The 27200-nt window shown below is 46.9% G+C and overlaps 1 protein-coding gene across 5 annotated transcripts in view; it reads right to left on the reverse strand.

Moving 5' to 3' along the window:
* Positions 1-27200, reverse strand: part of ZNF236 (zinc finger protein 236) — a 68983-nt gene that overhangs the window by 19004 nt on the left and 22779 nt on the right. For 3 of the 5 annotated variants that reach the window (XM_043443889.1, XM_043443892.1, XM_043443893.1), the window contains exons 9-26: positions 26777-27005; positions 20573-20845; positions 19724-19927; positions 16581-16722; positions 15594-15854; positions 14168-14421; positions 13403-13504; positions 12697-12848; positions 11222-11325; positions 7793-7944; positions 6901-7113; positions 5020-5302; positions 3472-3575; positions 2468-2833; positions 1355-1500; positions 1025-1265; positions 444-623; positions 13-54 (exon numbers count right to left, since the gene is read on the reverse strand). In XM_043443889.1, the coding sequence (XP_043299824.1) occupies positions 13-54; positions 444-623; positions 1025-1265; positions 1355-1500; positions 2468-2833; positions 3472-3575; positions 5020-5302; positions 6901-7113; positions 7793-7944; positions 11222-11325; positions 12697-12848; positions 13403-13504; positions 14168-14421; positions 15594-15854; positions 16581-16722; positions 19724-19927; positions 20573-20845; positions 26777-27005 (3448 nt within the window). The remainder of the gene's footprint in view (positions 1-12; positions 55-443; positions 624-1024; positions 1266-1354; positions 1501-2467; positions 2834-3471; positions 3576-5019; positions 5303-6900; positions 7114-7792; positions 7945-11221; positions 11326-12696; positions 12849-13402; positions 13505-14167; positions 14422-15593; positions 15855-16580; positions 16723-19723; positions 19928-20572; positions 20846-26776; positions 27006-27200) is intronic. The other 2 variants (XM_043443891.1, XM_043443890.1) reach the window with 2 other exon arrangements.

Here is a 27200-nt window from a genome sequence, read left to right on the forward strand (position 1 = left end):
CTACCCACTTACCTATTTTTCTATCGTTATTTTCTACATGATCCGAGAAGAATTCTGAAAGGTAAGGAGAGTGGGTATCTGTAATGCTCTGGGGTACCAAAAGTATACACTTAAACCAATTACACTCCTTCAGTTCAAAGGAGCATGACAAGCATTTATGAAGTACGGTTTTCTGCTCTTGATTAAACAAAAAATACGTAACCAAACTAACTGGCTCAAACTAGAAGTGGCATGGGGAACCACCATGTTTAATTCCTGCCATGAGATATGAACCGCAGGAACATTTCACTAAATGGAGTTTCCCAGATAAATTACACACACTTCCTGAAGCACAGGATTTATGCAAAGCTGTCTCACAGGAAAAAATAAAATAAAATAAAAAATAAACAGATAAGATTTACTTAAACTGCAGGTGAACAGATTTTAAAAACTTGAAGACTCACCAGAGATGGTCAGCGTGATCTCCTGTGGCGGCCCCGAGGACGACGCGGCAGCCGGCCCGGCAGCCTGGGCCAGCACCTGGCTCAGGCTGGAGTTGTTAATGGTCAGGGTGATCTCGTGGGGGCCGCCGGCGGTGGGGACCAGGCCTTGTGAGGTCATCACCTGGGACAGGTCTTGTGTCCCTGGTCACCGTGATAAAACAGAACAAAGCTGGGCTTAAAGAATCATAACACTCTCCTTTCTCCTATTAAAACTTTAGCGAAACTAAGACTTTGTAAGATTCGAAACACAGTATCAGTCATCTCTAGGTCCTTTATCTAAAATGATTTAAAAAAAAAAAAAAGAGAGAGAAAACTCTTATGTTGAAATAGGAAGCCAGTTCTATGAATGCAATAATCTCTGTGCATCTATTGCTTAAACATCATTTATCCTTAAAAAAAAAAAGCTTACTGCATTCTTAGGACATGTGATGCATTTGTTAAGCTTCACACAGAGAAGAAAACAGCATCTTAGGGTCAGGTGCATGACTGTGAGCAGCGAGCTGGAGCCCAGCTGCCGGGACCAGCCGCGCGTAAGCTCTCACCGCTGCTGCTGGTGGTCAGCACCGAGTCCTGCTCCGAAAGCGGGCCTATGGTCAGGTTGGCAGAAGTCACCGTGGGCTGCAGGGACAGGCCTGAGATGGGCTGGATGACCACGCTGGCCGGGACCGTACTGTCTGGCGTCTGCAGGGAGCTGCCCTGCGGGGTCAGGCCGGTCTCCGAGGTCAGCTGCTGAGCAAGCAGGTTGCCCTGCTGTAGGGTCTGCTGCAGGACACTCGGGTCAATCTGAAAGCACAGAGGGCCTTGTAACGGAAAAGTCGCGTGGAGTGTGACTCCGACTTGGGAAGTGCAGAGGCGCTGAGCAGGCGTCATACCTGCAGCGTGATGTTATTGACAGTGGAGGCGTCGATCCCGGAGATCTGGACGTTGGGCCCCACCAAGTTAGCTGCCAGCTGTAGCTGTATGCCCTCCAGGGTGGCCAAGCTCCCGTCCGTCAAAGACACTGTCCAGTCACCACCAGCTGCAAGAGACAGCAGGGGTGACTGGGTGCCAGAAACCTCCTTAAACAGAAAAACTCAATGCTATACAAGGATTTCCAAGTATGTTTACACACATATCAGTATGATCCAGTTAACAAATGCTAGTACTTACTTTATATCATACATATATAAATACATGATGGGAAAGATGGAGGGCAGGAGAAGGGGGTGAGACAGAGGATGAGATGGCTGGATGGTATCACCAACTCAATGGACATGAGTTTGAGTAAACTCTGGGAGATGGTGAAGGACAGGGAAGCCTGCCGTGCTGCAGTCCGTGGGGTCGCAAGGAGTCGGACACAACTGAGTGAACGTCTGAACAGCATCACTAACATGTGTCCAACTTAACTGTCACAAAACAAACCCTGTGAAACAGGTAACATCCATCTTTAACACATCAGGAAATGAGGCTCAGAGAGATCACCCTGATTAAGTCCACAATGGAAGACAATGCTATCATTCTACTGGGCTTTAACTGCGCCATGGGTCATTAGACAGAGAGACAGCCACTTAAGACATCCAGTAAATATGAACACTTGCTTCACTCTTTGTAAGTACACAAAAGATAATGTTTATTTAATATTATTAGTAAATATTACCTGACTAAAATGTAATGCTTTTCAAACACTATTGTGATCGAAGAGCAATTCAATAATTGCAGTGTATTAAAAATAAGGCTTAAGAGGAGTAATTATGTCTGTTAAGTTTTGAGAATACCTAGAAACAGACAGGTTTAAGCCCAACAGACCAAACAGCTGAAGGATAAAATGCAGAAAGGATGGTAGAGAGAATGGGAAACGGAAAGACAGCACGTCTGAAAGATGGAATTCCATCTTCCCACTGCTTCCTGGGAAAACCTCAGGGAGGGCAGCGTGGGAGTCGGCTGGGTGGACACAGCGCATGAGTCCCCCGCGGCCTCAACCCGCGCCTCCAGCACGCGCGGCCCACCTGACACTGAGGCTGGCAGGACGGCCTGGCCCAGCAGGCCCGGCTGCAGCAGACTCTGGTCCAGCTGCCCGGTCAGCACCGGGCTGTTCATGATGAACACGCCGGGGTCGGTGGAGGGTGCGGGGGGCGCGCTCACGGGCTGCGGGCCCTCGGCCGCCGCCCGGGTCGCAGACTTCCGGGCCTTCTTGGGGTCCGGCTTGTAGTGGAACTGCATGTGCGTCTTCCGCCGCCCCGACGTGCGGAAGCGCAGCTCGCAGTGCGGGCACTTGAAGGGCTTGGCGCCCGTGTGCAGGCGCATGTGCACCTTCAGGCTGCCCTTGGTGGAGAAGGCGTTGCTGCACACGTGGCAGCTGAAGAGCTTCTGGCCTGGGGGAAGAGAACAGAGTCAGCCCGGCGGGGGGTTCACCCCTGCCTCCTCCCGCCCCGCCCCTCCTCCGCCCCGCCCGCCCCCGGCCCCGCCCCGCCTCCGCCCCGCCCCGCCCGGCCCCGGCCCCGCCCCGCCTCCGCCCGCCTAGGACCCAAGTGCTGCGTCCATCTCCCCCCCTCCCACCCCCGTGCTCCCAGGACCCCCGGTCCCGCAGGACATGTGGCTGGGAAACTTAAAAGTGAGTCAAGGTCACTGTTTAGGACCTGAGTTCGGAGTTCCATCTTTTACAACACAGAGGCACCCTGCACCCTGCATCAGGGTCTCTGCTCCCCACTTTTAGAAAGGGTGAGTTTGCCTATCACCATCCTCTTCTCAGCCTGAACCAGACCAGGAGGTAATCTTTCTAACTAACACAGGTATTTAAGTCTGAATGACGGCCGGTAACTCCACACTGGAGACCCAGATCCATTCCTTCAGTGCTAGATCAGGAATCTCAAATCTTTTACATTCATTTCTTCATGATTCCTGATTTTTAAGCTTTCTATAATCTTGACAAGTCTGTGTGTTCAAAATGCACAGGAACAAGCGTAAGATGCTGTTGGGAGGCACGGAGCAACATGCAGGCGTCTGCTCCTACCTGTGTGAGTCTTCACGTGGCAGTCTAGGGTGGACTTCACTGTGAAGCTCTTCCCACATTCCTCACATCTATATGGCTTTTCTCCAGTGTGGATTCGAACATGCCTAGCCGGGAAGCATTTGCAATTAGATGTTACAAACCACCTAATGCTTTTAAATTTATAGCTATCAATATGGCTTCCCTGGTGGCTCAGTGGTAAAGAATCTGCCAGCAACGCAGGAGACAAGGGTTCAATCCCTGGGTTGGAAGGATCCCCTGGAGAAGGGAATGGCAACCCAGTCCAGTATTCTTGCTTGAAGAATTCCATGGACAGAGGAGCCTGGCGAGCTACAGTTCAAAGAGAGGCTTGCAAAGAATGGGACACAACTGATCAACTAAACACCATCAGTGTACTAAATAAATTCAGCAAAATAAAAATTTTCATAAAAAACAAAAATTTTCAGCTTTACTCTATATAAAAAAATACCACCAACAAAAAAGTAACTGCAAGACCAATGATAACAAGGCTGATTTTCTTAAAAACCAAAGAGCTCTTACAGATCAGCAGTAAGACAACAAGTATCACAGGAGAAACGCAGGCAACAGACAGGCAGCTTAGAAAAGAAACACATGCATCCAAAGGCCACATGAAAAGGTATTTTCCCAGACTCAGAATCAAAGGGAGCCAGTTAAGATGACAAGATGCTGCTGTCCCGCCCGTCTGATGACCCACTGTTGGCAGGTGGCCAGGGGGCAGGCATTCAGGAACTAGGGGCCGGAAACAGCAGCGGCCTGAGGCCTGTGGCGGCAGGCATCAGCCCTGACCCCGCACCCACACAGGTGCCTGCAGAGCACAGGGCGGTGGGACTCAGCGCCGAGAACTAGGCGTTCATCAAAAGGGATCTGGAGGCTGCTGGCCACGCTCAGATGGGCACTTCCAACCCAGCAGCACCTCAAGTCCCCCAGCCCTCCTGACCCACAGAAGGTCCTGTGTGAAGAGGACGGGAGGACACCTGCTGGAGCTCCCAAAGCAGCCGGCTCTATCACCACCCATCCTCAGTCCCGACAGCGCTTCCTCTCCGTCACCCTCTACCCTCCCTGTTAGTTCCATCTCCTTAAGCGGAGGCAAGTGTCGCCGTGCTGTCTGTAAGGAGCTTTCCAAGGTCTGGGAGCACTGCACAGTGGCCTTCCTCCCGGGAGCCCCTCCCCAGCCGTCTCCCCTGAGCTGCCAGACCTCAGTCAATCACCGTCCCGCCCGGGGCCCTCCCCCTGGGCTATGGGCAGGTGGCACCCGGGGCCGTCATCTCAGGGCTTGATGTCCTCGGTAACGCTTAACTTTTTTCACTGCCACCACAGTCACACAGAAAAAAGCGCAGGGAAGAACCTACAGCGTAAGCGGGCTTCGGACTAATGCGCTGGAGAAGCTTGAGGGAAGCCTCTAACACGCCCCAGCCCGGAACGCAGCTGGAGAAAGCGGGGTGCTCCTCAGGGCACCGGGTTCAGACGGAGCAGCAGGGGGAGCAAGGGGGCCCAGGCACCCCCGCCCCCCGGAGCCGCTGGCCACCGCACCTGACAAGGTCACTGGGCTTCTTGAAGCTCTTGGGGCAGTAGGAGCAGCAGTTGGCGTGCTTGGGCTCCGCCTCCAGCTCGGCCTGCCGGTCCTTCATCTCGCTGATGCGGTCCTTCTCGGCAGCCGACTGCACCAGCACCTGCTCCGAGACCGTGGCGCTCTCCTGCGGCGGGATCTTGGCCAGCTGCGCCGTCTCCTCCTCAGTGAAGGTGATGACCTCGGGACGTGCCTTCCTGGACGTGCTTCTTTCGGAGCCGTCCTCCTCCTCCTCCAGACCCATCTCTAAACAACACACGGGACAAAGGACCAGCTCCTAAGGGACACTGAGTCATGGCAGACCCACCGAAAATGAACATGGACCTTTAATGTAGGTGGTTAGAATCTGCAGCTCAGTTATCTGTGGGATGGAAAAGGGTTTCTTCTCACCACTGCCTATGGAGAAGGGGGCCACAGTCCCTGGTAAAGGAGCGGTACAGGGAAGGCGGCGCCCAGGCAGAGGGATCACTGACGGGGAGGATGCCGAGGCCACGGCGCCCCCACCCCTGCGGCCACGGCCCCCACCCCTGTAGCCAGGCCAGTGGTGAGCTCTGACACCAGCATCCACATGATTCAACATGTTCACACTCACAGACGTGCGTTCACCAGTATGGCACAAAGGGAGTTAGCCTGAGAAAACAAGCAGCCCAAGCAGAGAGACTGAACTGATATTCAGCAAACAGCTCTCAATTAAAAAGACTTACTGAAAGGAAAAAAAAACACACACTTAAAAACATGTGTGTTTAAGTATTCTCTCAGTGAAATGTAAGGACATGTTTACGTTCATTAAAAATAGGAATAAGCTGCTGTTAAAATGTCACTGAGAAGGAAAAAAGCTTTGGCTGGGGGAGAGAAGGGACATCATTTCTGCACAGATGGCTAAAACATGTTTAAAAGAACAAGAGAAACACTAAATAGCCAAGTGGACGGTGGGCAGAGCCAGAGGAGGGAGCTCCCAACCCACTCACGGTCCTCCCGTCGTGCCCCCCGCGCAGCACGTCCATGCCACAGACATCAGGCGCCGGCGCTGTAAACACACAGCACAGACAGGAGCCCAGGCCCAGGACACCGTGCAAAACGGCACAACTCTCACTGTGCGCGGGACAACGTCAGTTACAAAAGTTAGAATGCCGTGCACTGGCGTCCCGTCAACACGTCAAAATACATGCACGCTGCACATGCCTATCACTGTAATTTCACTCGTGGAATTGCTCAGAAGAAATCATCTGGTAAGAACACGAAGTGTAAGCATGAAATAACACTCTCAGGATTACTGCACTCGGCATGGGGACGGGGTAAAGCCTCGTCTAAGGCTGACTGAGCTGCACATGGCGTCGTGTCCCTCAGGCTGAGAGTGCACACGCGGTGGGCACAGTGTCGCGGGGGGCGCTCTCCCTGCCACACGGAAACCCTGGGCACTTGCTGCGCCTCCGTAACAGGCACTCATGTCGTGAACCACAACGCAGTCCGTGCAGCTGTGCAAACTAAGGCAGGCCTGTGCCCCTCAATGACCAGTGTGTCTGCGGTGAACATCAGTGGGGCAAGGTGAAGTGGACGCCAGCACTGCATGGGGTCTGACTCCCTGTGGGTTAAGGAACTGAGACCCACCTACACGTGTGTGTGTACACAGGAGGGAGACTGTGCCCTGCGCGACGCTGGCACTGTGGTGCGACGTGACCAGTGAGATAAACAATGTCCTGTTCGTGCCTTCCCAAACCTTTCTTTCAAAGAGCATGTACTGCTTCCATAATCGGAAAGGGAAATGCTCATGCACCAATCACCTTTGAAGTGAGCGAGCCACTAAAGCTCCGGTTAATAAACCAGAATCAGCCAAGCGGCAGTACCTCCTCCGTCCGCGTCTCCTGGCGCTGACCCGCCCGAGGCGGCTGTCTGGTGCCTCTTCATGTGCTTCTTACAGTGCACTGTGGTCCGGAAGCCCTGCTCGCAGAACGGACACCTGTAGGGCTTTGCGCTCACATGCGTGGCCATGTGCCTGGTGAGGCTGCCGTTGGTAGTGAAGGCGGTGCTGCACACGCTGCAGCTGAAGGCCTTGACTCCTGCGACGACAAACGACGTGAAGACACACTTCACTACCTGAAGCCACATGTCAGAGCAAACGAGGATGCACTCAGTCAGCACAGAACTAAAGACCACTTGCTTGCTGTGGCCTCCAATCTCCTAGGGACCGAGCGTGTCTTAGGAGGAGGTTACTTTAAGGGATGGAAGCTGATGTCATGTGTTCTAAGGATGGTCATCATGAAGCAGACAGACCACAGGATGTGCTGACAAGATGTGAAATCAGTGCTGGTGGGCAAGGAAAACGGCACAGCTCCTCTGGAAAGTGGTTTTGATCAAGCCCAGGCTTTGCAACAGCTCAGCTGTCCAACAATGATGTGTGGACGAGCAGGAGGTGGTCTCCCCACACAGTGGACTCTGACTCGGCCATAATGTGACTGGAGTGGGACACAAGCTACAACACACAAACCCTGAGCGCCTGCTGAGGGACGAAAGCCTGCAGCAAAAGGCCGTGGGTCGCCCGGCTCCTCTGATGGGAAACGCCTGGAGGAGGCCAGTCCACAGATAGGAAGCTGGCGGCGGCTGCCAGGGGCTGGGCGTGGAGGCAAGTAGGGGGTTCCTCTGGGGCGTGACGAGAATGCTCTAGAATGGGGCTGGGGGATGACAACACAACCTGTGAACACACGGAACTGCACTGTGCCCAGCGCGAGGCAGACTGACCGGTGTGCGTCTTCTCGTGGGACTTGAGGACCCCGGAGGAGACGAAGCCGCGTCCGCAGAGCTTGCACTTGTAGGGCTTCTCCCCCGTGTGTGAGCGCACGTGCTGCTTCAGGTGGCTGGACTTCTTAAAGCCTTTGCTGCAGTAGTCACACCTGGGCACAACAGAGACCACGTCAGTGCACGGCGGGACCATGAGTGAGACACCCCAGGCTGGAGGAAGAGCAAGCACTTTCCACCAACAGTTATACACAGTCAGGCAGAGCTGTCAGAGACAGGAGGTGTGCACACCAACAGTTATACAGTCAGGCAGAGCTGTTCAGAGAGAGGAGGTGTGTGCACCAACAGCTATACACAGTCAGGCAGAGCTGTCAGAGAGAGGAGGTGTGCACACCAACAGCTATACACAGTCAGGCAGAGCTATCAGTGAGAGGAGGTGTGCACACCAACAGTTATACACAGTCAGGCAGAGCTGTCAGAGAGAGGAGGTGTGTGCACCAACAGTTATACACAGTCAGGCAGAGCTATCAGTGAGAGGAGGTGTGTGCACCAACAGTTATACACAGTCAGGCAGAGCTGTGAGAGAGGAGGTGTGTGCACCAACAGTTATACACAGTCAGGCAGAGCTGTCAGAGAGAGGAGGTGTGTGCACCAACAGTTATACACAGTCAGGCAGAGCTGTCAGAGACAGGAGGTGTGTGCACCAACAGTTATACACAATCAGGCAGAACTGTCAGAGAGAGGAGGTGTGTGCACCAACAGTTATACACAGTCAGGCAGAGCTGTCAGAGACAGGAGGTGTGTGCACCAACAGTTATACACAGTCAGGCAGAGCTGTCAGAGACAGGAGGTGTGTGCACCAACAGTTATACACAGTCAGGCAGAACTGTCAGAGACAGGAGGTGTGTGCACCAACAGTTATACACAGTCAGGCAGAGCTGTCAGAGAGAGGAGGCGTGCACACCAACAGCTATACACAGTCAGGCAGAGCTATCAGTGAGAGGAGGCGTGCGCACCAACAGTTATACACAGTCAGGCAGAGCTGTCAGAAAGAGGAGGCATGTGCACCAACAGTTATACACAGTCAGGCAGAACTGTCAGAGAGAGGAGGTGTGTGCACCAACAGTTATACACAGTCAGGCAGAGCTGTCAGAGACAGGAGGTGTGTGCACCAACAGTTATACACAGTCAGGCAGAGCTGTCAGAAAGAGGAGGCATGCACACCAACAGTTATATACAATCAGGCAGAGCTGTCAGAGAGAGGCGTGCACACCAACAGATATACACAGTCAGGCAGAGCTGTCAGAGACAGGAGGTGTGTGCACCAACAGTTATACACAGTCAGGCAGAACTGTCAAGAGACAGGAGGTGTGTGCACCAACAGTGTATACACAATCAGGCAGAACTGTCAGAGAGAGGAGGTGCACCAACAGTATAGTACCATCAGCAGAAGCTGTCAGAGAGAGGAGGTGTGCACACCAACAGTATACACAGTCAGGCAGAGCTGTCAGAGAGAGGAGGTGTGTGCAGCCAATGTTATATACAGTCAGCAGAACTGTCAGAGAGAGGAGGTGTGTGCACCAACAGTTATTACAGTCAGGCAGAGCTTCAAGACAGTGTGTGTGCAGAACGGTTTACACAGTCAGGCAGAGCTGTCAGAGAAGAGGAGGCATGGCATAACAGTTACAAATCAGGTCAGGCAGAGCTGTCAGAGAGAGGAGGGTGTGCACACCAACAGTTATACACAGTCAGGCAGAGCTATCAGTGAGAGAAGTGTGTGCACCAAGTTATACACAGTCAGGCAGAGCTGTCAGTGATAGGAGGTGTGTTCACCAACTTATACACAGTCAGGCAGAGCTGTCAGAGAGAGGAGGTGTGCACACCAACAGTTATACACAGTCAGGCAGAGCTATCAGTGAGAGAAGTGTGTGCACCAAGTTATACACAGTCAGGCAGAGCTGTCAGTGATAGGAGGTGTGTTCACCAACTTATACACAGTCAGGCAGAGCTGTCAGAGAGAGGAGGTGTGCACACCAACAGTTATACACAGTCAGGCAGAGCTATCAGTGAGAGAAGTGTGTGCACCAAGTTATACACAGTCAGGCAGAGCTGTCAGTGATAGGAGGTGTGTTCACCAACTTATACACAGTCAGGCAGAGCTGTCAGAGAGAGGAGGTGTGCACACCAACAGTTATACACAGTCAGGCAGAGCTATCAGTGAGAGAAGTGTGTGCACCAAGTTATACACAGTCAGGCAGAGCTGTCAGTGATAGGAGGTGTGTTCACCAACTTATACACAGTCAGGCAGAACTGTCAGAGAGAGGAGGTGTGTGCACCAACAGTTATACACAGTCAGGCAGAACTGTCAAGAGACAGGAGGTGTGTGCACCAACAGTTATACACAGTCAGGCAGAGCTGTCAGAGAGAGGAGGTGTGCACACCAACAGTTATACACAGTCAGGCAGAGCTGTCACAGAAAGGAGGTATATACCAATGTTTAAACAAAACTGTAAGATGCTAGCAATAAAAATGTGTTAGATCAAATTCTACTTATACCCGCAATGATTTTATTTCAAAGTCAGTAAAACCTATAGCAATCCTACAGCAAAACAGTTGATTAATTAGAAACTATTCCTTTAAGCATAACAGGAAACTCACTATGTTCTGTTTTCTTTATGAAGTCATAAAACTCTGCAAACCCTTCTGCTGCATTAGAGTCAGAATCACCTGAGTATCTAGACACCTGGAAATGTCAATTAATACACTGGTTGGTAAAATATTTCACAAAACAGAGCTGTTCTGAATAATACATAAACATCCAGTGTTTTTCTCCTCTCAGGTGTTGTGAAACATATTAAGGATGAAATAATTATAAATATCAAAATTCCCATTCATATATTATTAAAAACAAAATTTTAGAAAAATTATTTTATTTTATTTCCCTATTTTCTCTGTTTCCAGGCTTTCATCTGTGACAGGAAGGAACACAAAGCAGACAGCTTGGCACACAGCAGTTCTTGGAAAGTGCTGACTGTCAGGAAAGCCTAGGGAGATGTCACAGAGGAATCACAAGGAAACACTTCACTAGTCTCACCTGAAGATGTCAATGCAAAATCCCAAATTAAACATTAACAAATACTTGTTAATGTTTAAATCAGAGTGTGAATAAAATGTCGGCAGACAAAAAGGCACATTAGAAATTTAAGCCATTTCTGAAAACGAGGCAGCAGCCGCCTGCAGTGGGGACAGGAAGCCGAGAGCCTGCTGCGTCCTGACTCTGGCCACATCGCTTATTAGCTGCACAAGCTTTGGCGAGCCAGTCTCTCCGCAGAGCTTTTGTGACGCCGCAGGAATGGTGCAGTGGGCACGAGGCAGAGCGGGGTGGCTGCAAGTGCAACAGCGGGAGCCTGGGCGCCTCGAGGGCCCGCGTACCTGTAGGAGCGTCGGCTCTGCTCTTCCGTCTCCTCCAGGAACGGGGGGCGCGGAGGCTGCAGGTCCATCTCCTCCTGGGGGGGCTCCTGAATCAAACGAGTTGTCTGAAATGTAACGGAAGCACAGAGTGGACTACTTGAATATCTATGAATGAACATGAACACCTAACAACCAAGGATAAGCATAATCATAAATGTGGATTTAATAATGGAGAAAGCCCAATTAGGCCACTGCAATCATTTGGGCCAAATAAAACAACAAAAATCATTTATACCAGTTTTATTAAAGAAATATTTATCTTCCATTAACTTGTGTAATACAAAGTTTTCCAAGAATGAAACTGATCTTTCCATATTTTCCATGTATATTAAGAGATCACTCTTGCACTTGCTCTGCTCTTACTGAGAGTGAACAAAAAGCCCCACTTTCTTAAAACATTCAGTCTCGCTTGCTACAAAGTCACAGGGTTGGGGGAAGCACGTTCCCAGTCCAGGAGCAGCAGCTAGGAAAATAGGCCCTGAAAATTTCACTGGAGGATCCAGGTCTTCCACTTGACAAAAGCTTCCCACAGAGGCTTTTAAAGAGGGAAACAACTGACGGGCCCATCACCCCACCACTACCGAAAGATCTCCGAGAACGGCAAAATCAACACCAGGACAAAATCCTACATGCCTCCAACTCAGTGAATGGTGAAAGTCGCTCAGTCGTGTCCAACTCTTTGCGACCCCATGGACACAGAATTCTCCAGGCCAGAATACTGGAGTGGGTAGCCTTTCCCTTCTCCAGGGGATCTTCCCAACCCAGGGATCAAGTCCAAGTCTCCCACATTGCAGGTGGATTCTTTACCAGCTGAGCCACCAGGGAAACCCAAGAATACTGGAGTGGGTAGCCTATCCCTTCTCCAGCAGATCTTCCTGGCTTAAGAATCAAACCAGGGTTTCCTGCATTACAGGTGGATTCTTTACCAACTGAGCTATCAGGGAAGCCCGACTTGACTAAGAAATAAAATCTCAAATGATGCATCTCAATATTTATATTCAGTCTGTTAGCATGCATTCTAACATATTTCTTTCAAGATCCCACAGATTAAAATGTTCAGGTTTGATTGCTAAAGCACCATGACATCCTTCAGATGTTACCAAAGTCCGTTCCACTATCCTGACTTCCCTGACTTTCAACTGAAAATGTAAAGCCATGTGATGGGAATGAAATCTTAAAGTTATACAAAAATGTTTCAAGGGAAAAGAAGTCCTATATGACAAACATTCAACTTTTCACAGGTGATGCAACAGTGTTAAAGTTGTAACGAGCATGCATACGCTCTTAAGTGAATTTTAAAAAATTACAGTGAAGAATAAGCTAGAATTAGCTTATTCTTGTTTAACTACATTAATGGTGTCGGTGCCAGGTACCTAAAAAATTACAGTGAAGAATAAGCTAGAATCTGCTCATGAGGACACTTCTGTAACACTCACTACATTAATGGTGTCGGTGCCAGGCACGGGAAGGAGGTTCTGCTGGTGGAAGCTCGTGGAGAGGGCCTGGGACTCCAGTGTGCTAGAATCTTGTAACTGCTGGACAGGGGGGAACGGGGTCTGCTGACTGTACGTATCAGTCACTGTAAAACCTGAAACAAGTCAGAAAACATGAATTCCACCAAAAATGCTAAAGCTACACACACACACAAGAAAAACAAAAAAGACTGGTTTTACAAATTAAACTAATTGAAGTAACACGTGTGCTTTCTGAGCTAGAACCAGGGTCGTCAGTCTTATCAGCAGGCTCTGAAGTGACTTGTGTACAGGCTTGCATCCTCGCAGGGCCGGCAGACAGACCAGCCACAAGGACGCACTTACCTCTAAGTCCCAATTGCTACTCAATTTCCTTTCCTTGGCTAGAAACCACATGTAGCGTGGTTAATAAAATCACTTTCTGGAAAACCTGAACAGACTACAAAATAATATGTGCATACACACAATATCCATGTAAGATAGCATGTGGTTTGAAATCATACATTCCAGAAGAGCATTAACACACACACAAAATATCCATGCAAGAAAGCATGTGGATTGAAACCATACATTCCAGAAGAGTGTTAAAGGAAGCTCTCGAGGCTGCTGTAAAGTTAAGCCCAGCCAGGCACCGCTCATTGTTAAGCCCCAGGTGAGACCCGCTACTGACCCTGAGACAAGCCGGCCGATTCGAAGGACTGCTGAGGGGGTGCCTGCTCGTGAAGCTGGTCCACGTGCCCCTGCAGGGCCTGCTGTGGGGCCACGAACCTGTCTGAAGACAGAAGTAAGAGGGGCTCACAGACCTGGAAGTTACCGCAGGCCTACCAGTCTGTCCAAAAGGATAGGTTTCTTTTTTTCCAAAACTTAGCTTCCTTATTTTGAAAAGACAGTAGGAAGACAATGCAAACATAGTGTATATAAATTTATATATTTGGGGGTAAAGACTACAAAGTTCTAATCATAGACCAAACATGTTTTGGGACTGTAACAAAACAGTCAGCCAGCTGGCCAATCATCCGTTAGGCCTGTAGGAGACCCTGGGCTGGGCTCTGTCACTAAGCTCAGTGTCCCCAGGGGAGCGGACGTCTTTCTGAGTGAGACCTTCCTGCAGGAGGCAGCGGGCTGGATGAGGAGCCAAGGCTCCAGGGACAGACAGCTGGCAGCCTCACCCTGTGGAGTCTGGGAGTCGCTGGAACATAGCACACGCAATCACACAGATGAAGACAAATGAAGACCAAAGGCTTCTCGGTGTCCGCGGGGTAACAGTGCGCTACAAAGAGTACGTATTGGAAGGTCCTATGTCTACAGCTCCAGATGCCTCGCAAACGCTCACACGTACACACACAGCACAGGTCGTGACCACAACAGTCAGAGATGAGAGGACCAAGGAGGACTGGGGGATGCAGGCTGCAAACTCTTAGGAGGTAAAGCTCACCTTCCTCTGCCTCCAAAGGCTGTCCCGCCATCTGCGGGCCCAGCCCCGCCTCCTCGGCGCTCACGCCGTGCGGCGGCCCCAGCTCCAGCATGGCCCCGGGGTTGGCGGCCACAGCCTCGGCGCTGGGCTGCAGCGCCTCGCTTTCAATCTCCACCTGCATTGGGGTAGACACGTGCATGCCCTGCTGGTCCACGGTGCTGTCGTCCATGGAGGAGGCCTGCTGATGCTGCTGGAGCTGCTGGGCGAGCTCATATCTTCAAAAGGAACCAACAGTCCATGGTGTCAGGTGCGGTCAAAAACCAGGGGCATGGGCTACTAGTGCCCAAGATATAATTTACTCAGTAAATTTACTTTATCTCATTTTGAAGTCATGATGGCAATCCAGTTGAAAGTTAAATACTATTAATAATTCTGAAAGAAAAATCATGTCCCCTTATTCTTAAACACACTTTCACAGATTATATGGACTTGAAGGCAATAAGAAACTTTTTAAAGCTTAAAAAAATTCAAGAGAGGCCACGTTTCAAAGTAAAACCCTCCCGACCCAAATGGTGCAATGAACCCAAGTGCTGGGAAGAAGACCTGCATGAAATGAGGCGGAGCCGTCAGACTGCTTTCAGCGCTATACACACATGCGTGGGAGACACGCTAAGTCCTGGGACCTGCCAGGTTGTGCTCGGCCCGGTGACCAGGTCCACAGGCTACAGCATCTGGACGGCGAGGCATGTGGCCAAGTTCATTTTCTGCAGGAGCCTTATTCCTGTTAATATCACTTTTCCATATACAAAATATACCCAGCATATTTTCAAGGTCAACAACTTTTCTTTCAAAGAGAAAAATGAGCAATGAATTCAGTGAGTGAATCAAAAAACTGAAAAAAAAAAAAAAACCCAGGTCAAATATAGATCTGATGTGGTCAGAAATGCATTTCTGCAAGAAATGCAGATGAGACGAGATAGCCCTCTACTCAAGCAAAAATCTAAGTCAGCGGCAATGACAGATGACCTGATAGCTAAAATATATGTTCCCTTTATCGACAACTTAGAATAATTACCATGCAGGCAACACTGATGATATGCCTAGAAGTCACAGAGTCGACCAAGATTTCCTTTTTTGCAATCCTCATTACCTAATTACAGTAGACATGGTCTATCTAGCATTTTATCTACTACTGATGGTCAGTTTTAAGAGAGTTTACAAAGCCTTTAGCCTAACACAGACTATTTCAATATTATATTAAAAATAAAAATGTTATGATTACTCTATGGTTCTTAATAGATCCTTAAACACAGATATAGAAGCTTCACTAGATCAAGCTAGAAGTAATAATATAGGAGAACAAAGACAACTATTTCCTAAAAACACTCCCACCAAAGTCGTGGAACTACGCAGACGATTAGAAGGTGCCCAGCAGAGCCGCACCTACCTGTGGGTTTTCATGTGTTTCTTGCAGTTGAGCGAGGTCTTAAACGTCTTCTGGCAGTAGGGGCACATGTAGGGGCGGAGGTCGTTGTGGATGCCCATGTGCCGCCGGAGGCTCCCCCCAGTCGTGAAAGCGCCATTACAGATCAGACACTTGAAAGACTTCAGGCCTGTGTGTGTTCGCACGTGCGCTTTGAGCACGCCTGCAGAAACAAAGCCTCTTCCACACTGAGAGCATTTAAAGGGCTTTTCGCCTGTATGGGACCTAAAAAGAATAAAGACAGTAATGAATGAGTACCTCATGCTTTCATGGTGCCTTATACTTTAGAATGCACTCTCATAACTATCGCACTTGACACCCCCTGCCCTGAACTTCCTGATTCCAACAGGACCCCTGAGACTCTACGCCAGGTGACCCATATAAAGTCCTGGGGCTCGTACATGCCTGACACAAACCCAGACCCCACGTCCTCGTCCACGCTCCATCCTCTCCTCATGACCCCTCACTGTCTCTTATGACCAGGTTTCTACTTCCTTTTCACTGTTGCTAGTGACGATAATTAATCTAAACTGATGAACATACCTGAAAAACTGTGAAAGAACATTAACCCTAATGAAACAAACTGATACTTCTCTGACAAGTTCTAGAAACTGCAAAAACTGAAAAATAATAGTGTAAATAAAATTCAGGGGCAATTTGTGGGTAAAATATTTTGGTCAAGACACTAAAGGATGAAAATGTGTGTGTGTGTCTTAGTCCCTCAGTCACATCCAACTCTTTGAGACCCCATGGGCTGCAGCCCACCAGGCTCCTCTGTCCCTGCAATTCTCCAGGCAAGAGTACTGGAGTGGATAGAAGACCAATGATCAATAAACATTTGGGGGTCAAAAGTGACATTTTAAATAACAAGAGTTAACACTACCATTCTTAGTATTTCTACAAGTCACCAGGTCACTAAATCACTTTCCATCTCTGAATCTGTCACCTTACCTGATGTGTTGTTTAAGATGGCAAGATTTTTTATAGGCACGATGACAGTAAAAACACTTGTATGGTCTATCTGCTTCATTTACAAAACTGTTATTAAAATAATTTTGAAATAACTGGTTCCTTGGAATGGGCTGGATAAGACCTACAAACCAAAGGAAAATCAGGAATAATTCGCTGTCAATGTACCAAAAAAAGTTAAATGTCAAAAGGCACCTGTTACCAGAAGCTAGATTCCAATGTGGCAACTAAATGCTATTTTCATTGTGTTAGGAACTGGCTATTGAAAGAACACCTATCAGGAAACACAAAGTTAACATAAGGCAGATTTTTTTTTCCCAACATAAAGGAATATTTATGTTATCACAGTTACTTCTCTTTGTTCTAGAGCCAGTTTTTCACGGATTTCTACATTTACTTTCTATGTAAGCATCTACTGGCATCAAATTTCTACAACTATACCAACATGTAGGATAGTCCCAGTTCTCAGTCCCTTGTTTGTTCAGTATGAAGACTGTACCCTAGGTACTACAACAAACTCAAGACAGAAATAATTCCAGCATCATTTCTGTGTTCTAAAAAAGTCAGGGTTTTCATAGGAATTTTATTAAAGGAGTATCTGCAAACAGAAAAATGACCACCTTATATATTTCAGGTTTTACATACTTTCAAGGAATAAAGAATTCCCTTAGCCTGACCGTGTGATAAGTATGTCTTCATCAAGCAATAACTTATGCAATTCAGGACAAGAATACACTGAACCCTCTGAATTATTTAATATCTACCTGGAATGACAAGGGGAAGACACACATAGTCAGCACTGGCTGGGCTGTGCCTCCTCTGTCCCAGAACAGGCCCCTGCCACACCCTCTGCCCCCTCCGCGGCCCTGGGCACTTCCACTCGAGGGTGCGCAGGCTCCTCTGACACACGGCTCTCTGGACTGCCCCTGACGGTGCAGGCTACAGCTCAGCCCTGTGCCCTAAAACCCATTTCTTCCTCCCGGCTCTCCGAGGGTGCGCAGCCCATCCTCCCAGTCACGCAGGGGCCAGGATTTTGAGCATCTCTGAGCCGCTTGTTAGGTTTTGCCATTCGCCAGTCCTGGAGATCACGTTAGTGAAGATTAAATACATACTATGTGAAACTGGTCTTTTGTGCTGTTTGGTTTTGTGAGCTGCTGAAACTGTGTAACAGCATCAAAGTATTCTCACCTACCACAGGTGCTTCGATCAGTGTCTGTACACTAAACAACTGAACACCCCAGGGATGACAGTCCTAGGAAGCTTGGCAGAAATCATACATAAAGTCATTGCAGACTGGTGTCTGGGGGAGGATGCTCCTAAACTTGTCTTCTGGGGCTTTCCATTTCTTCTAGAGTCAATTCTGATAAGTATACTACTCTAGAAAAAATACATTTCATGTATACTTTCAAATGTATTAGCAAAAAGTTGCAGAGTATCTGCAAAGTGTTTATCTCATCTGTACCTGTGCTTATAGATTGAGTCTCACTCCTAATACTATAGACATTTTCTCAGTCTTCAGTTTACCAGAGACATGTCAAATTATCTGCTTATTTTCTAAAAGTTGTAAAATTATGTTCACTACAATTTCATTTTGTCTTAAACTGTTATACTTATTAATTCCTTTTTGTTACTTGTTTTTCATTTTTCTACCTTTTTGAGTTATATATTTATTTTCATTCTTCTTTAATAAGAAATAATTCTTAAAAGGCTTAATTTCCCTGATAGCAGCTTTGGCCCATTCAACCTGCTTATAAAATGTTCCATTTCTTGTTTGTAATTGCAGTTTTGAGTCTTTCTTTTCCATATAATGAAAATTTAGATAGTTATTTTCTATTATGTTTTCACTGAACTATAATAAAAGATTGTTTCCTTTATAATTTCTACTTTTGAAAACCTGAAATTTCTTTATACCCCAGAATTTGATCAACTTCTTCATGCACATTTAAAAGAGCATGTACTTTGAAGTAAATAGTTTTAAAGGTATTAAAACTGTTTTAGTATACACCCTTTTATATGTGTGCTTCAAATTCTCTTCAGTCTTGCTGTGTCTAAATTAATCTAATTGAAGACGTCTCACAATGGTGCAGAATTTGAATATTTCTCCTTTCTTCTGTTTCTGGTTTATATATTTTCATGCACCTGCTGCTGCTGCTGCTCCTGCTAAGTCACTTCAGTCGTGTCCAACTCTGTGTGACCCCACAGACGGCAGCCCACCAGGCTCCCCCGTCCCTGGGATTCTCCAGGCAAGAATACTGGAGTGGGTCGCCATTTCCTTCTCCAGTGCATGAAAGTGAAAAGTGAAAGTGAAGCCGCTCAGTCGTGCCCGACTCTTTGTAACCCCATGGACTGCAGCCCACCAGGCTCCTCCGTCCATGGGATTTTCCAGGCAAGAGGACTGGAGTGGGGTGCCATCACCTTTTCCGGCTATGCACCTAGATACATAAAAGCTCATGACTGTTGATCATCTGATCAGTGGACTACCACTGACATTAATCCACAATCTCTCTCTTTATATCATTTAAGCTTTATTTATACCAAATCATATTTTGTTTGATACTAATTTTGTTCACAGACTAGATTATCTTGCCTAAGATGATGAAATACAGGAACTGCATAAAAACGTAAATTCTTGCACAGAATTTAATGAATTTAACTTTGCTCTAAGACCTACATTTTCCCGAAAATTCTCATAAGCAGTGTTTTCTTTTTAGTTAACAAAATCATAATTTCCCTTCATTATAACATCAAGCCTAAAAAGAATTTAAAAGCTGGCAGACTTTTGTTTTAATCAGAAGGTGAAAGCTGCCCAAAAGATGATCTGTGATGCAGACGACACAGCACTCCAGGCGCCCCACCCGACAGGTTCCCCGAGGAACAGTCCTCCTCGGCGAGGACTCGGATGCCAACACCCTCACTCACACACCACTTCCTCTCACCAGGAACATAATCTGAGCAGCAGGTTAAGGGACTGACAGAACTAGGATTTTAATTTCTCTGTGGGACATACTGGCCCACAGAGCAAAACAAACTTTGCAACAACTCCCCCTGCCCCACGCGAACAGCTATCTAACCGTGCAGACCACAACACTCCCCACCTGCAAGGTACCCAAGCAGGGGACTCTTACCTACGTCTGTTATGAGAATCGGTTCCTGCAAAGGAATGTCGGGGACTGGGACATTCGCCTTGCCCACACGAACCTTGGCAGGTTTACGCTGGTGCCTCATCTTTCTCAACTCCGTGTGTTTAAAGTGAGAGGCAACGTGAGTCTTCCTGTGGCCTGAGGTTCGGAACTTCTTGTCACAGTGAGGACAAGCAAAAGGTCTGACTCCTAAGCAAATGACAGTGGAATTATTCCAGACACATACATCTCAGTTAAGGTCAGCATAAAATTCTAGTATTGCAATATTGATTTGAATACTCAATTTGTCATTTCATGTTATATGTATGTATTATCTCATGGATATTATCAATTATTTCCCTTGTCTGCGTACAGTGCACTTCATAGATGTGAAGGCACATAATAAGAGCATTTTATGTATAAAAGAGCCTTTACTATTTTCAGGAGAAAGCCTACAACGGTAAACGGGGTGTTCAAACCACCAGGAGTCCTTCAGACACTGAGACGCTAAGGGTCTCCTCTCACGTGGCCCCCCACCTGTGACCGCAGTCACGGCACAGCCCCAGGCCTGAGGCCGGCATTCCACATGCTCGGGCCTCAACAGCACCTAGCCGGCCCCGCGCCGAGCAATCCAGCAGCAGGTGCTGGCGTCAGAGGCACGCGACCCTGGTCTGCGTCTGAACCCGCTGCCACGGCGGCTCCCTCCTCACTCCTAAGAGGGCGGGAAAGGCTCCCTCCTTGGGCCGTGGGCTCCATGAGGACCCGCTCATGTGGAGGTGGCTCGGCCTACAGAAGGTCACGCGGCCCCGTGACCCTCACGGGCACGAGCCCCCGTGCCCCACTGTCCCCACGCACCTGTGTGCAGGCGAATGTGCACCTTGAGGCTCCCCGAGGTGGAGAAGCTCTTCATGCAGTACTGGCACTTGAAGGCCTTGATGCCCGTGTGCGTCTTGATGTGGGCGGTCAGCGTGCTCTTCACGGCGAAGGCCCGGAAGCACTGGGGGCACTTGAAGGGCTTCTCATGGGTGTGGATGCGGATATGGCGCACCAGGTCGCTGGGCTTGCGGAACTCCTTGGTGCAGTAGGGGCACACATGCCAGCGCACGCCGTTCTCCTCACGGATCGACCCTGGGGAGGGCGACAGACGGGCCCAGCCTGGCTCAGAACCGTGCTAAGCCAAGCGCGGACATCCTGCTGGGGGTCGGGGGACACTCAGACCATACGCCACACCTCTGTGTGCTTTCTGCCACGGCAGAGGGTATGTGCAGTCAACTGTGGGGAAGGCAGAAATCTCCACAATAACTGAAATTTGACTGACACCCTGCTGGCGGCCGGGGGGACACTCAGACCACACGCCACACTCTGTGTGCTTTCTGCCACGGCAGAGAGTATGTGCGATCAACTACGGGGAAGGCGGAAATCTCCATAATAACTGAAACGAATGACGACTATGACTGAATCCTGCAGACAATCCTAAGAGGCTCAGGAAGACACAAATCACTGGCTGAGAGACAGAACTCTAACGAGACAGGTGCTATAGCATAAATCAAGAATGGGCAGTACAGACTCATCTGCTGGAAATGCAAAGAACAGCAGATCTCATCCAAAGGCTACAAAATTAACTCAAGGAACAAGAAGAGAAGGAGCGAAGAAGTTATAGTATAAGTCTTGTCTGAGCCAATCTGTTGTCACTAATAAAAAAATACAAATAAAAAAATAAAAATACTAATAAAAATGCAAATAAAATGACTAGGAAATGCTAAGTTCTCATGTTATAGAAAGGAACTAGACAGTTAAAACAAAGTTAAAACTCATTTGAATGAGTTCATGATTCATGAACAAATATAGAAAATTCTTCAAATACAAAAAAACTCTAAACACTTTTATTCAACCTTGAACCAGGCTTAAAACTATTTCCACCAGAAGAAAAATCACAAGTAGAATTTGTCGAAATATAATAAGTAAAATAATATCTAAACTGGCAAATTTCTAATTTGACAGAATCATCTTTTAAAATTTCAATTAGATTTATTCATCAGAAATGAAACAGATGCCTACAATAAGAATCCACTTGAAATCAAAAAGGTTTGGGCCACGTTGAGGAAATTCATCAGAAAATTTTCACTGTTTATTGAACTGTGTCTGTACACACATTATTTTATTAGGGGAAGAGAAAAAGTTGTTTCCTTCTCTTTGATATCAGTAAATACAAGGAATTTTCTTTATGCGCAAGTGAATTTGCAAGGAGAGAAAATGTATATTCCTGAAAATAATCCTCTTTGCAGGAATAACACAGGAAAGGAGGTTAAGTAAAAGAATCCAAAATAATATTTTTTCTGAAAACAAGAACAAAGAAGAACATACACAAACCATGGCAGGTGGCGGGGAGAAGAGCAGGAAACAAGCGAAATATGTTTTTAAAATGAGAAAAAGATATTTATTTTATGGTGATATTTCTCATATTGAGAAAATCTAAAACTTAAGACTGCTTAAATAGACAAAAACTAATTTAGAAAAGTGCAATAATTAACTAAATGTCTTACCATGACAAATCAGAAAAGCAAGGAACAAAAAGGAAGTCTCTGTTAGCTAAAGTCTGGAAATCACCTCCCTCAGATTTTTTTTTCAAGCAAAAATGAAAATATATCTTTAATTATGTAAGATGATGTAATAATTCCTAATTATTTCTAGGAATAAAGGAGAACAGAGACACAGACTGGCAGCTGGATCTTTGAGCCTGACGCTCTCCAAATGCACCCTGCAAGTATTTTGCTTGGCCCAGGCAGTGTTAGAAAGAGAAAACTGAATCCAGATTTCTGACCCTGTGACAAAATGTAAGATCCGGAAAACCAGTTCTTCATTCCCACATGGCAATCCTTCCTGGAGTTGGGCAATAGCTTTTCTCTTCAAACACATCAATAAATTTTAAAAGAAAAAAATATATATAGTCATCCTCAAGATGAAAAGGCATTTACTAAAATTCAACATCTAGTTTTAAGTTTTAAAAAAACTGCCTAAAAACAGGAGGAGGTGAATAAAATCTATCAATAAAATGTTTGACTTATTAGGAAAATACGAAAAGCAGTCCTACTAAATTAGGTCAGGAAAAAGTTCACTATCACACTACCATTAATTTCTCACGTTTGACAGATGCTAGCCAATGTAACTAGTTAAGATACAAGAACACACAGTATACAGGAAAAGGTAAAATTATTGTTTACAAATGATATGGCTATATACCTAAAAAACTAAAACTCAGAAAAAGGCCCACATTTTAATCTATGGAAATCAATATCCTTCCTATCTACAGTCAAAATCCAGAAGAAAATTTTAAACTATTACTAAAATATGGAAGAAAAGAAAAGAAGATCTAAGTAAGTGGAAATGCATACCCTATTCTTTTTTAATTTTTTTTTTACTGAATGATTCTTTAAGTTATATAATGCTTTACAATTTTCATAAGTTTCACATACATGATTCCATATAATCCCATACTAACCCTATTCTTCGGTACAAAGACAAAAAGTTACAGAGGCATCAGTTCACTCTGATTAAGTCACTTACATACAAATACCAGGGCTTCCCAGGTGGTGCTAGAGGTAAAGAACCTGCCTGCCAATGAGGAGATGCAAGAGAAGTGGGTTCCATCCCTGGGTTGGGAAGACCCCCCAGAGGAGGGCAGGGTGACCCGCTCCAGTGTTCTTGCTTGGAGAATCCCATGGACAGAGGGGCCTGGTGGGCTATGGACCACAGGGTCTCAAAGAGTCAGACACAACTAACGCGACTTAGCACAATACATACAAATACCAATAGGAGTTTTTCAGAACTAGTTCTGGAAGTTTAGTAGATGTTTTTAAAGTACATATGAAAAAAAAATACATGGGAAAATAGTTTTTTAAAAAAAACAAAAAACTTTAAAACAAGTGAAGTGAGAAAGGACCAGATGTCCTAGTTATAAAGCACACGATAAAGCTAAAACCATTTGGTATTACAACACATGAATAAAAAGACAGATTACTGGAATAAAGTCCAGAAAAGACCCACACAGGTTTGAGAGTGTAATATACGATGAAGGTGACCCTGCATTTCAGCAGGGCAAACGCGACTTACTCAACAAATGGAGTCTGGGGAGCTGAGTGCCCATCGGCAACAAAAAATAAAACTAAGTCAGAGATTTGGTTTAAAATACAAAAGTATACAGATGGTAAATGGGTATATGGTGGTGATCATTTTATAATGTAAAAAAAAAAAAAAATCTAAGTGTAAAAGTGTTAGGTAAAAGGCACTTTTTTCATACTGTCAGTGTTGAAGTCTAACTGTTAACCAAATCCAAAAGTCATAAATCACTGACAAATTTGGCTATATAAAAATAAAACCTATCTCTCCCTTCTGCTGTATGAAAACAAAAAATACTTCTCCCTTTTAACTCAAAAGCCAAGCAAACTAGAGAAGAACACATGCTACAGAGAATACTGTTCAGGCATCTTGCACATGTAAGACACCATGGCAAGACAGTAAAAATCACACAGATAGCATGGCAACATCTCACTAAGAACAATAATATATAATACATAATAACATGCCTGTGCTTGCTGGGAGACACAAGACCATCGTGAGGCAGCGGCCTGGAGGGCGGACGGGGCGCACGGAGCCCGGCAGGAGCAGAAAGGTGCGTGCCCCACCGCCCACCAGTGTGTGCCATGAGCAGTTCCACCTAGTCTCAGAAAAACTTAAAAACACATGTATCTATTACATACTTACTATCCGTCAGGCACTATTGGATTCTCTTTTATTTATCCTATCACTGGCCCTTTTACAGATGAGAAAGTCGAAAGGTTAACTGACTTCATTAGAACTTCATAATGAAGATGGTTGGATGGCATCATCGACTCAATGGACATGAGTTTGAACAAACTCCAGGAGATGGTGATGGACAGGGAAGCCTGGCGTGCTGCAGTCCATGGGGTCGCAAAGAGTCAGACACAACTTAACGACTGAACAACAACAAGTAATGATTTACATGGCACAAGTGTTATGATAAATATAAAAGTATTTGTTAAATATTTAACTCAAACATAAAATACTTCTTAAAATAACAAAGCAAATTCTACTAAAAATATTCATTCTCGCAAAACTGAGTAAATCACAGTGATGGCTTTAGATGGCTGCATATGTTCAACTTGGAAATGTAATTAAGGTTAATTATCAGCTGTTAAGAAAATGTTATGACTTATGAGACAAGAATAGTTTGCTCAAGGTCTTCTTAGGGTACCAGATGGTATCAACTACCCTTGAAGAAGTGTTTTTGTTTTCAGAAATGATCATTACATTAAAAGTATACTGGGGTTCCTGTAAGAGGAGGGACTTCTTTTAATCAAAAGGACTGTCTTTATATATAGACATGCCCCCAGTAATTTTCTCATCACAACATCAGAGATGATTAAAACCAAAAAAGCTTGCTCCAACCTATATTAAGGATCACGTTTAATCTAAAATTTACTAGAACTACATAAACTTGCTCAGTACTCTAAATATTTAATGTAGTCAAGTATTTCAAAAATTAAAATTTGCATAATCTTTACAAACTCTTTAAGTACAACATTCTATATTAAAATAATGTACAACAGAGTTAACTGCAGTTCCATTCTGGAATCTCCATATCTTTATAAACTCGGTAAGTACAACACCCCACATTAAAATAATGTACAATAGGGTTAACTGCAGTTCCATTTTGAAATCTTCAGCTGATGCTCATTGCAGAAGAGAAAGCTGTTTCTAACCCTGAAGACGGAGGACAACGTGGGATGAAGTCTCCCCTTCAGCACGTCCTGGAGGCCAGCCTGGCCTGCCCTCAGCCACGTCCGAGCATCTCCGGACGTTCACGACAACATGCAGCAACTTGTTTCACAGGGACCGTGGGCTTTCATCACTTTATCAGGTGTACGAAAAGGAAGTGTTCAAGAATGCACGGCTAACATGGGACCTTCAAGGTCACCACACAGCTGACAAAAATGTGTGGCAATGGCCCTTATTTCCTTCTTGCCTCTCCAGATCCCAGGAAAACCCAGACAATAAACTGCTTGGGTTCCATCATCCTGTTTTTCACTTGGGGAGGAAGGGTCAGATCAAAAGAGGAGGGAGAAGAAGGAGAGTAGGGCCAAGATGTTTTGTGGGCTGAAATTCAAAGATTTCACAACCACATGTTAGCAATGAGACAATACACTCTGAGAAAGAAGTGTTAACACAGATCACAGGGTTAGTCCATGCCTCCCAAGAACAGTTAGTGCATTAAGCAAACATTTTTATAGGACCACTTCTCCCAGAAGGCAGGGATCTATCTTAACCATGAAAGACACAGTAAGGCCTGCTCCGGCATGGTGAGCCATACCGAGCCCCGTGGGATGTTCGGAAACGCACAGAACGCATTCCAGCTGCACGAGTGACCCAGGGGACCAGGGGTCCTGCTTGTCTTCGGCACTGAGGAAGGAAGACCCCTGCTCCTACGAGGCAGCGACGTGAGCTGGCCTCCAACAACCACTCGAGTCCCCCAGAGAACGAAAGGAGAGCAAGGAAGGAGACACGTGTGATGCAGTCACATCTGTGGGAACACATGCCGCTCAGCAGACACGAGAGTGCTGAGGGGACAGCAGGCGCCCAGCTTCACCATGACATGTGCTTGTGTCCAGAAGCCCGGAAGGAAAGGCAGAAACGCAGGTGGGGCGGGCTTCCGAGGGCCAGGAGCCGGGGAACAGACGGCGCCATTGGGAAAGGGCCAAGGGGGGCGCAGGGGGGCTTCAGGAGCATCAGGTGGGGGCAACGGGGTACAACGGGGCAGACACTGGCGGGAAGGGCTGGCAGGAAGGAGGGTTCAATCATGGGACATCGGCCGCCCGCGGAAAAGGGGCAAGTCCAACAAGGCTCACCACAAATAAATGCTATTGGATCGAGACGATCGGGGCCTTCAACAACACATCCCCTTCAGAAGGAAAAAGGAGGGCACGACTCTTAAATAGCAACTGACCACCCAAATGTCGGAACCTTAAGGCATGTTAAAATTACCTGGTAGGAACGGTGATTTCTTCTTTATAATCTTTTTCTCCTTTTTCTCCAGCTTCTCTGGGCTTTCCTGCTCTTTCTCTTGCTCTGTGTCTGTAGGGTCAGCTGGCTCACTTGAAACGCTCGTAGCGTCTGGGGTCTGGCCCTGAGCTGCTGCGGCCTTGGTGTGGCTGGGGTCGCTCGGATGCGCTGCAACTGGAATTGAAGACAGCCCACTGTTTTCTAAGGCTTGCTGAGACAGAACAGAACTAGGAGGTTAGGAGGGGTGACGCCCGCACCTGCCCACCAAAGTCAATCACAAAGACACGAGCAAGCCTGACCTGCGGAATTCTGACTCAACCCCACCAGGAGGAAAGCCTCCATCGCCAAGCAGTCCTCTATTAACATAAGCGAAACGTCCAGCTCTGGAGGTGGAAACGTCCCTTTT

Source organism: Cervus canadensis, chromosome 23 (assembly GCF_019320065.1).
Source record: "Cervus canadensis isolate Bull #8, Minnesota chromosome 23, ASM1932006v1, whole genome shotgun sequence".
Lineage (NCBI taxonomy): Eukaryota > Metazoa > Chordata > Mammalia > Artiodactyla > Cervidae > Cervus > Cervus canadensis.